At 41.0% G+C, this 10,655-nt stretch overlaps 2 protein-coding genes across 2 annotated transcripts; one reads left to right on the top strand and one right to left on the bottom strand.

Moving 5' to 3' along the window:
* On the bottom strand, positions 1 to 5,577 carry RAD1 (RAD1 checkpoint DNA exonuclease). The gene is made up of 5 exons (XM_031608425.2): positions 5,276 to 5,577; positions 3,555 to 3,663; positions 1,815 to 2,073; positions 747 to 845; positions 1 to 477 (listed from the first exon to the last, which is right to left on the bottom strand). Exons 1-5 carry the CDS (start codon positions 5,468 to 5,470, stop codon positions 294 to 296), a joined length of 846 nt encoding a protein of 281 aa, XP_031464285.1. The 5' UTR covers positions 5,471 to 5,577; the 3' UTR covers positions 1 to 293.
* Positions 5,551 to 10,017, top strand: BRIX1 (biogenesis of ribosomes BRX1). The gene is made up of 10 exons (XM_031608424.2): positions 5,551 to 5,782; positions 6,505 to 6,616; positions 7,248 to 7,291; positions 7,520 to 7,590; positions 7,966 to 8,015; positions 8,114 to 8,187; positions 8,287 to 8,337; positions 8,573 to 8,674; positions 9,177 to 9,305; positions 9,592 to 10,017. Exons 1-10 carry the CDS (start codon positions 5,630 to 5,632, stop codon positions 9,853 to 9,855), a joined length of 1,050 nt encoding a protein of 349 aa, XP_031464284.2. The 5' UTR covers positions 5,551 to 5,629; the 3' UTR covers positions 9,856 to 10,017.
* The last annotated feature ends 638 nt before the right edge of the window (positions 10,018 to 10,655 follow it).

The raw sequence follows: 10,655 nt of genomic DNA, 5'->3' as shown, positions 1-10,655 counted from the left end.
AAATGCTTGGACAGTGCTGTAAATGACAGCAGCATATTACAAGGAGACAGTTTTAACGTGTATGGTATCTGTGACTTTTGAAGATTAATACTACTTTCTGCTTTTTTTGTGTGTCAAGGCTGAGAAACAGTGGCAGGGAAATTTATGAAAGAAGACTTCTTATTTTTAATCCCACAGCTGTAAAAAAAATACATATTACCAATCTCTCTTTACAGATTTCAATCAGTATTATAAACATACAACACTTCATATATTCATAAATATAATACAGACACTAGAATCAGAATATGCAACTACAATTCTGCTTCAGTGATTTCCTCATTGGGGCAACAATAGTATTCTACAAAACAGATCTGTCCATCTTCATTCCTAATCATATACTGCAGTGAAAGAAATCCTCGGTTATCAGTTCGAATGGAGACTTTACAAGATAAAGCCAGTGCCTTTGTAGATGGTTTAAGCAAAGAAATCTTGTACCTGTAGGGGAGAAAAATGGCATTCAAAAAAGGCACATAAGGAGTAGCTGAAACGCTATCCCCAACTAAACTCATCAGAATGACTACAAAATAATTAGCATCACACTGTGTTAATCTTTTTAGGGTAACTTCATTAGTTAGATATTGCTACCACTTAGCTTTTGATCAGAGACACAGAATTTTACTAGAGTAACACAAAATCAGCTTTTTTCATTTTCTATTGCAAATGAATGAGCTGCTACAGAGTGCACTGATCATGGACTTACTGACCTGTTTGTCTGGGTTTGGTTACAGTGGAATGCTTCCATTAAATCTGAATCCTTGGGATAGTCCAGATGTGCACTTCCTGCGTTTCCAAAAGTGGATAACCTGCAAGACAAAAGGCACCATCCCATAACAACTGATAGCAGCTACAAAAAATCACAGAACTGATTGGGATCTAGTTCCAATCTGTCTGCTATAGGGACACCTTCCACTAGACCAGGATGCTCACAGCCCCATCCAGCCTGGCCTAGAATGCTTCCAGGGAGGGGGCATCCACAACCTCTCTGCGCAACCTGTTCCAGTGTGTCACGACCCTCACAGTAAAGAATTTCTTCTTAATATCTAATCTAAATCTACCCTCTTCCAGCTTAAAGGCACTTCCGCTCATCCTGTTGCTACATGCTGCATAAAAAGTCCCTCCACAACTTTTGTGTAGGCCCCCTTCAAATACTGGAAGGCCACTATAAGGTACCCCAGAGACTTCCCCAGGCTGAAAAGTCCAGCTCTCTCAGCCTTTCCCTGTAGGGGAGGTGCATGTCCTTCTTGTGTTGAGGGCTCCAGAACTCGATGCAGTTTTCCAGGTGGGTTCTCATGAGAGCAGTGAAAAGGGACAGAATCACCTCCCTCAACCTGCTGGTCATGCTTCTCATAATGCAACTCAAGATACCTTCTGGGCTGCAAGCACACACTGTCGGCTCATGTTGAGTCTTTTATCAACCAACAACCCCAGATTCTAATTCTCTTAAGGACTTCTCCTAAAAATCTGTCAGAAGCAGTCAGCTTGCATATTACTACAGCTATTTTACAAAACACTACCATTTGTTTCACTTTATTTGACTAAAAATGCTAAACTGTGACCATTAGAATAGTTTTTACCAGTTTGGCAATGTATTCCTTATTAGGTTAATGAGATTATATACTGTGATTTGCTACATTCAGTACATTTCTCCTTGAAATGAACTAATACTCTGTAAGAGCTCCCTCCTCTTCATCCTGTATACTTCCAGTCCTTACCCAGGGAAATGCAAAAACGAAAAGCAGGAACATTTGAGTTGAAAACATAGTTTCCAGTACCTGAAATATGGTTTTTCTGGAGACATGGTAATCTGCAGAACTTCACTGGTCATATCAAGTTCAGAAAATGCTTCTCGCAGCCCCTCTGACTGCAGGATAATTTTATTGATGACGTTGGTACTGCAGAAATTAAAGTCTAACAAGTCCTCAGGTTCTTGAGTGTTAATTCTGCACACTGTCACTACTCCTCCTTCTTCTAAGAACAACATCAAGGGATTGCCATAACCACGGTAACACATCCGAAGAGCTGTTGATGTTCCTGAAAAGGAGAATGAAATACTTGTTCAGAGAATATCCACTAGGGCCTCTGATCACTTCAGGAAATTCAGGTTTTCCTGTCATATAGCACACCCAAACACAACACAGCTTAGCTTGCAATATGGTTGTATCCTCCTTTTGCTAAATATCTGAATGTTTAGGTTACTAAAATCACAGTGCAGTTCAGCACAGCTGGTTTAAGTCTTTAGGTCAGAATCACAACAGGAACAGCAGAGGAATCTGGAGTTCAATACATAGTTCCAGTGGTAAAGCAGCATGTGAAAGCCCACATCCTTTCAGTCTACTCCACACGAGTATACAGTGCATCCCATAGGATCCACAAAGCTAAGCTAACTTGTAACTATCTTTGCTTATGAAAACTTCTTTTTGAACTCTCCTTAAGTAAGGAGAAGAAAAAACTTCCAGGAAATAAAATTTCCCTAATTTTTTTTAAAGCAATATAATTCTTTATAAAGCAATGTACATAACTGTGAAGGCAATTTCCCACATTAGAGGGGAGACTTAGGTTAGATGTAAGGAAGAAATTCTTTACTCAGAGGGAAGTGATGCGCTGGCACTGCTGCCCAGAGAGCTGTGGTGCCCCATCCCTGGAAGCATGCAAGGCAGGGTTGGATGGGGCCCTAGGCAGCCTGAGGTGATGGGGGCAGCCAGCCCATGGCAGGACATTCAAACTGGGTGATTTTAAAGGTCTCTGCCAACCCACGCCATTTTCGTGATTCTGTAATCTAACAAACATTTGGATTTCATAATTCACACATTTGATCAACAAGTTCAGAAATGCTCTGTTCACCAAAGAAGTATGCTCTGGGGCTAAGATGGTTTACTTACAGTACCTGAAGTGCTACCCAATTCAGCCAGATTTCTTGCAAGACCTTAGGAAAGTAATATGCCTCAGTACCTTATCTGCACAGTGCAGATAAATATTCACAAAGCGTAAGGCAGGGATATTGGGAAGAGGGAAGTGAACAGAGAGTGACACACAACAACAGCTACTGCTTTGGGAGCAAGAGCACAGTGAATTGATGGTCCTACCTGGAACTGCTGCAGGCCTCTTCAAGCCCAGTAATCTGCACCAGAACATTTCCTAACTCACAAACACCCTTGTTAATGTTTTTTAGGCTTCAGGATATTCCAAAGTTGCACAAGCCGTAGAAATAATAGAAAACAGAGCACATTTGCTACTGAGTTGAGACACAATTTTTAATTTTAAGGAATTCCAAGTTATATTCCAAGCTCTCTCTCAGTGTGACTACTTCTACGGTTCACAGCAAAGGGACACTTGATCAACAAGTTCTAAAGTGCAATGGAAGCTGCTTAATGGTGAGAGCTTCTACCCTCAGAAGAGCTTGAGGTGAAGAAGTCAGAAGTTTTGCTAAGACTGGATAGCTCACAATGGATAAGCACAGGTTTCATTGTGTGATTACAGGTTATACATACATATGGTCAAGGTATGCACTATACCTGGCAAAGAACTGGCACCAAAAATGGTCAAGCAGTCAAGAAGAACTGCCAGATTGATTCGGAACATCACTGATTCTTCCTGAACATGAAATTCCTGAAAAATTTCTGCCTTTGGGAGAAAAGAAAGAGATGAAGACAGCGAAGCTTTTTCAATTACTTTACAGTTTATTCATGTCTTACATTTTCAGAGACCACTGTAACATGCAGTATTTTCTACACGTAACACAGTAACCACTGAAAAAAAATCAGTCTTCATCCTCAAAAAACAGTATAATAAATCAAGTTACAGTTTAAATAAAGTAGTAATGTATAACCAAGAACACATTAACACTTTTTTATTATAGATTAAAACAAACTACGAGCAGTAAAGCCTACCACTGCCTACCTTCACCTCCCTGCCTTCCATGTGCCTTAGCATAGCTTCAAGGAGGATCTGCTCCATGATCTTTGCTGGCACAGAGGTGAGACTGACAGGATGGACTTTTCTTTCAAAAGCTGTTCAAATGACTGCTTGTTTGTGTTTTTCCCCAGTACTCTCTTCTGGTAACTACCACAAAGCAGTTGATTCCCAGCAACATAATGAGCAGCAGGCATGGTGAATTCACCTAAAAGCTCAACAATCTCAGAGGAACACGCTCGTGAACCTAGGAATGGCATGGCTACAAGGAGCCACTGGCTTAACAGGTGCTAACACTTTAATGGAAGCAAGCAAGCATGTATGAATAAACCAGTCACTGAGTTTGGTCTTTCAGTCCTGACAACTTGAGCCTCTGCCGAGAAGAGCAAAAAGGCTGCTGATGGGTCTAAAAAACAACACATATGAGGAGTGGCTTATGAGGAGTAGGGTTGTTTAATCTGCAGAAGAGCAGACTGAGGGGAGATCTCTTCACTCTCTTCTAACTAACTACCTGAAACATGATCACAGTGATGGAGGTGTTTGTCTCTTTTCTTAGGTACAATTGACAAGGTGCAAGGAAATGATATCAAGTTGCAGAAGGAGAGGCTTAGGTTGGATATGAGGAAGAATCTCTTCCAGGAGAGGGTGGTCAAGCATTAGAACAGGCTGCTCATCGCAGTGGTGGAGATGCTTAAGAAACATGTGGATATGGCATTAGAAGACCTGGGTTAATGGTGAGACTCAGGAGGTCAGGTTGATGGCTGGAGTTAGCACAGAATCATGAAAGTTGGAAAAGACTGTTGAGATCATCCAGTCCAACCCTACCCCACCACACTCCTTAAACCACGTCCTTCAGTACTACATCTCCTCATTTATTGAATACCTCCAGGGATGATGACTTCACTTCCCTGGGCAGTCTGTTCCAGTACCTCACTACTCTTTCCAAGTTCTTCCTTACGTCCAACATAAACCTCCCCTGGCACAACTTGAGGCCATTACCTCTCACTCTATCAAGGTTTTTTCCAACATGAATGATTTTATGATCTGTCCTCGGCAGGGTTTGGCAGTAGGTGATCTGTAAGATCCCATCTCCAAACATGACATGATTCATGAACGGCCACATTCTGATCACTGCATCTTCCTCACATCAGCTTCTGCAACTACTCCATGACTGTACTAAAGCTACCCTTTCCCCACAGATAATCTTCTGTACGCCAATTCTACCACATAATTTGAGCTTTCATCAAGTCCATAGCACCGCTGCCAGCCCCTTCTCACCGTTAACCACGGCCTCACTGGAAGCAGCTAAGCCTGTAGCCCCTACCTGGATAAAAGCATTGGCCTGAATGCATTTAGCATCCTCCACGGTCACCCGAAGGCCGTTGGCTGTGGCGAAACAAGTGGCGTGATCCTGGAAGTGGACGGCCCTGAGGAGGCTGGACAAATTGCGGGCGTTGTCCAGGCTGGCCGTCAGGACATACTGCTCGCTACTGGCAGGCGACTGTGTGGAAAAAGGCATGGCGGGCCCCGGCGGAGCCCGACTGTGCCTGACGAGGCCTACCGAGGCCTGACGGGGCCTACAGGGGGCCGGAAGCCACGGCAACCAACGGCGCGGGCACTTCCGGTGGCGCGAGGGGCGGACGGAAGTGCGAGCGGCGCACGGCGCGGTGCTTCCAAGATGGCGGCGGCCAAGAGGAAGCGTGAGTTGGTGGCTGCTGGCCGGCCGAAGAAGCGAGCGAAGGGAGCTCCGACCGGATCCGAGCCGGCCGCTAAGGCTGGCCCGGAGGGAGCGGCCCCGGAGGAGTACAGCGTCCCGGCGCCCGTCTCTCAGGTAGCGGCGCGGTGCGGTGCGGTGCGCTGGGCCGAGCTGGGCGGCGCTGGGACTCGGGGTGCCGATGGGAGCTCAGCAGCTGCGCGGGGTTACGGGGATGTGTTGCAGTCCTCTTGTAACGTAACTGCGAGCAAAAGCGGCATCTGATGGTGAGGCTCCCGTGAAGCTGCGCAAAGAAGCACTGCTGTGGGCCGTTCCGTTAAGCTGCGTTACCACGAGCTAAAAAACGTTTCAGAAACGCCTACAGGGCCGTTATATCCAGGCGATATTGCGTGTGCTTCGTGTCGGACTTATTCTGAGGGGGTCCCAGAAATGGCGGTTAGGTGCTGCTGCTTGTTTTTCATTGAAGCATGCTGCACCGTGTCGCGTGCTCGTCCGAAGGGGCCGTGTTCCTGTGCCCGCTCGGGGGGGTCGGGTCCTCCTGCAGAGGAGGAGGGCTCTTTTTAGGACATCCACCGTGTGTGGACTTCTTAATGTTTTTATATGCCTTTTGTAGTAGCGAAAGGCTTTCACGTGGGAACCTCATGAAGCATCGTGGTGAGCAGTTATGTAAAAAGTCGAACCTTTGCAAAGCTGGAGGTTCTGTGCAGGTTGTGAGATTGCTATGAATGCCCTTGCTGTGCTTTTCTGTTACTGCAGTTCAGATGTCTTTTATTGCTGTGTTGTAAGATACTTCAAGAAAATTAAATTTCTTACTTATGTTTTTGTCTCTTTTTTTTTAGGGTAAATGGAAGAACAAGGAGAGGGTGCTTATTTTCTCTTCCCGTGGAATTAATTTCAGAACGAGGCACTTAATGCAAGACTTAAGAACACTGATGCCTCATTCTAAAGCAGGTAGGGCTGAGCATTATTCTCAGTGCATTTGCTGAGTTATCTTAAACCAAGTACTTCTAAGAATCTGTTATTTTAAAAATGTGATAGGTAATTGTTTTGATGAAAGTGTAGCCTCTTATCCTAAGCAAAGAACAAACACTTTTTCAGCCAACAAATACAGCATACGCTATATCCTTGTATTCTCTGAGAGATTACTCTTATGGCTTTTGTCTTGTAAGTGTGCTTTTGTCATGTATTATTATCCAATTTCATTATAGCATCCTGCTGTGTAAAGTTATCAGGATTTTTAGTGGAAATCTGACTTTGTGAAGAAAGGGACATATAAAATATAGTCTGGTTATCTGTTACGGTACAGAAAAGCATCCTAGGACACATTCTAGAATTCTAAAAATACATGATAACAAACTAGGCTTATTTACAATTGGATTGAACAAATGATTGAAGCCAGGAATTGGACTCCGTGATATTTGTGGATCTTTTGCAACTCAGGATATTCTATGACAGCATGACATGGCTAAAAAGCCCTTGATAGTTGATCTTCCGTTCACAGCAGTGAAAACTTGGGCAAACTCTATAATTCTGTGTTTTAATTTGGTGTTCAGGCCTTCTCAACATTGTTTTTGTTTTCCAGATACTAAAATGGACCGCAAAGACAAGTTGTTTGTAATTAATGAGGTAATTCTGATTTTAATTTTTATTTTTTGTGTGCAAGAGGTATCCAAGCTCAAAAGACCTGTTACTAGTTATAGAGTTGTGTAACACCATAAATGAAAATTGATACTGAAAAGGTGCTAATGCCAAAGGAAAGTTATCTTTTGATTAAGAGACATTAGAAATTAATATGGAAAGTTTCTGAAATGTCTTCGTGACTGTACAAATAGCTCTTTGATATATTTTGTGTAGGTATGTGAAATGAAAAACTGTAATAAGTGCATCTTCTTTGAAGCTAAAAAGAAACAAGATCTTTATATGTGGTAAGTAAATACTGCTTTTTGTTTGTTAATTGCATTTATATATACCATTGGCAATGCTTCTACCTAAAGTTTGTTGCTGTAATAGTGAGGCTGCTTGAAATAGTGCTTAGTTAAGTCCTAAAGAATACTGCACTTCTGTTGTAGGTAGTGAAAGTTTACAACATGGAGTTGTTTCCACAGACTACAAAAACATTTTACAAAATTGTTCAGAAAGCAAGTATGCATATGTATCCTAAAGGAATCAGTACTGCTGTAAAAGCGACTGAAATTGCTTCCATACGGAAATAATTTGTTGGAGTGTACTGTAGATACCCAATGTAACTTTATGGCTGCTCTTAAGATTTTTATTTTCTTTCTTCTGTCTCTGTTCTGCAGGCTTTCAAATACTCCACAAGGACCATCAGCTAAATTCTTAGTGCAGAACAGTAAGTTGTTTGATATTACTTTGTTTAGACTCTTACTTTCTTTTCTGTACAGCTTTATCTAAGTAATGATCTCTTTTTTAAAAAAAAAAAATCACTAGTACATACACTGGCAGAATTGAAGATGACAGGAAACTGCTTAAGAGGCTCACGGCCCCTTCTGTCCTTTGATCCAGTAAGTGTAATATTTATATTTAATGTATTACATGTCCATTTTCTTTACGTTACTCATGCATTTATCTTTGTATCTAAAATTTTGTTTTTTCCGTTGTAGACTTTTGACAAGGAGCCACACTATGCCTTGCTGAAGGAATTGTTTATTCAGGTCAGTGTGTAGCTTGGAAATTCTTCCGTAAGTTATTTTAATTTCTCTTTTTGTGCCCCACCATACAAATTGAGTCTGCAGAAAATACTCAAAGAATTAGAGTTGTTCTTAAGGTCACTGGGACTCTTGTTCTTAAGTTTGTTGTATGCAACCTGGAATCGGAGTCTTAATAACTTAAATTAATGCTTGTACCCTCATAACTACAGATATTGAGAAGTGCTGCCTTTTATTTCAGATATTCAGTACACCACAGTACCATCCCAAAAGCCAACCCTTTGTAGATCATGTTTTCACATTCACCATCACAGACAAGAGGATATGGTTTCGAAATTACCAGGTTAGTGGTCTCTTTCAGCTCTTTCAGTGTTGCTCAGTAGAGTAACTTTATATCAAATCCACTAATTACAATACAATAAGAAAAACAATTATTTTCAGAAGGTGCCTTTTACTGTATCTTTGGAGATAATTTGTTTCAGTTCTATTAAGTTCTTGTTGCTCTTTGTTAGCTGTGGTTCTGTGATGGGTCTCTTAATAAGATGAATTGGTAATGAAAGCCTAAGCTTCACTTTTAACTTTACTTGGTGCTTTATCCCAAAGTATGCGGGTGCCTGCTTTCTAACTGAGGAATTTACAAATGTGTAGTATTCTTAAATGCTTGCTTGAACGTAACAGAACTCCTCTGTATGAAGAACTGTGTTTGTAAAAGTGCAGCTTATAAACTTCTGTGGCGTTGCATCTTGGATTTAAGTTGAGTTTTATATTATATTGTAGTATAAAGTGCCAATGAGGTCATATACATTGATTCAATCCATTTGAAATAGAGTATTCTTTTACTGCAGATAATAGAAGAGGATGCATCTCTAGTAGAAATTGGGCCTCGTTTTGTCCTGAATCTCATAAAAATCTTCCAGGGTAGCTTTGGAGGACCAACTTTGTATGAGAATCCCTATTATCAGTCCCCAAATATGGTAAGCAGCCTTGTCTTCTCTTCGGGAGTTACTTTGAAGACTGCAAGCTGTATGTGCAAGAGATCCACACGTGCCTTCTCCTGAATCTCTTTGTAATGCCTTAACTGTTTGAGAACAAAGTAACTGTGCGAAAATGGAATGAATGCAAAATTCCTGTCAATGGAAAAGTAACATTATGTTGTGGATTTTGACAGTTAAGCAGAGAAATGTAGCCTGTTGTTATAACATCTGATTTCTTACATCTTAGTTATTTTAAATGTTCTATTTTAAATCCTTATTTTTGTAGCATCGACGGTTGATAAGATTGTCAATGGCTGCTAAGTTTAGAGAGAAACATCAAGTGAAAGAAGTACAAAAGATTAAGAAAAAGGAGAGTAAAATGCTTATGGAAGAGGATCCCACTGAAGTGGTCTTTGAAACTCCAGCTGAAGAAAAGCCAGTGGAAATACAGCTTGTGAAACCAGAGTCAAAGCCAATTGTAAAAGATAAAAGGAAACCACGCAAAATTCAGAGGAAGAAGCAAAAAAAGCTTTTCCGAACTGAAGCATAAGCCTAGAAGTTACAGGTGGAGATGCCAAAGTCATCTTTTAGTCTTCTGTAGCTGTGTTATATATATATATTTCTTAGCTGTATTGACAAAATATTGTGAATACTTGTTTTCTGCAGGTAAAACTAACTGGATTTCAATTTTAAGTAAACAAAGATAAATTTCTTTATTGAGTTTGTACTTTTTGTCTTCTTTGAGAGGATTCTGGGTTTTAAAAAAACTTGACAATAGGAGATGAAAAATAAGGAATTCCAAATATTCCAGCTTTTGATAATTGGCCTTACACTCAGATACCTCTAGGAAATAACTTACTGTAATACACACAAGAAATACAGGTTTGTCACAGGTGTTCTTATTACGGGGAATTCAAGTCACCTATGCTAGTCCTTGGTAGCAGCAGGTAATCCTTCGAGAAATTTTAACTTTATGTGAATTTTCTTGTTGGGAATGATGAGTAATTTTTCTCTCGGTCCCTAGAAAATGCAAAGAGAAATGGTTTCTTAATTGTCTTTTCTTTATCATTAGTAGTAGAAAACTTTGCCTATGAGAGCTTCTGTATCTCATCAGCTAGGTAGGACCCAGCTTCCACCAGGGTGAAGAGATAATGTAGCTTTCTGTTCTTTTGTAACTAATTACAAGTTTCCTAAAAGTACAAGGTAAACACTGCCTCTGAGTACAAAAACCATGTGCCTGAAACAACTGCCTGTAACTCTTATGTTATGGAACCTGTGATTTCAGGCACCAATTGTGCCTAACAGAATTCTGCACTTTTATACAGTTGCTCATGCAGACAACTTTTATTT

The sequence above is a fragment of the Phasianus colchicus genome, chromosome Z (assembly GCF_987193195.1).
Source record: "Phasianus colchicus chromosome Z, bPhaCol1.hap1.1, whole genome shotgun sequence".
NCBI lineage: Eukaryota > Metazoa > Chordata > Aves > Galliformes > Phasianidae > Phasianus > Phasianus colchicus.
The sequence above is the reverse complement of the archived record's forward strand: the minus strand, read 5'-3'. Positions and strand labels throughout refer to the sequence as shown.

Bases quoted from the DNA above. Each gene is read 5' to 3' on its own strand.
- RAD1 (XM_031608425.2), bottom strand. From the start codon at position 5,470: ATGCCTTTTTCCACACAGTCGCCTGCCAGTAGCGAGCAGTATGTCCTG. The intron at 846-1,814 runs GTACTGGAAACT...TTTGTCTTGCAG, and splicing joins CCAGAAAAACCATATTTCAG to GTTATCCACTTTTGGAAACG. The intron at 478-746 runs GTCAGTAAGTCC...TCTCCCCTACAG, and splicing joins AACCAAACCCAGACAAACAG to GTACAAGATTTCTTTGCTTA.
- BRIX1 (XM_031608424.2), top strand. From the start codon at position 5,630: ATGGCGGCGGCCAAGAGGAAGCGTGAGTTGGTGGCTGCTGGCCGGCCG. The intron at 8,016-8,113 runs GTAAGTTGTTTG...AAAAATCACTAG, and splicing joins TAAATTCTTAGTGCAGAACA to TACATACACTGGCAGAATTG. The intron at 9,306-9,591 runs GTAAGCAGCCTT...TTATTTTTGTAG, and splicing joins ATTATCAGTCCCCAAATATG to CATCGACGGTTGATAAGATT.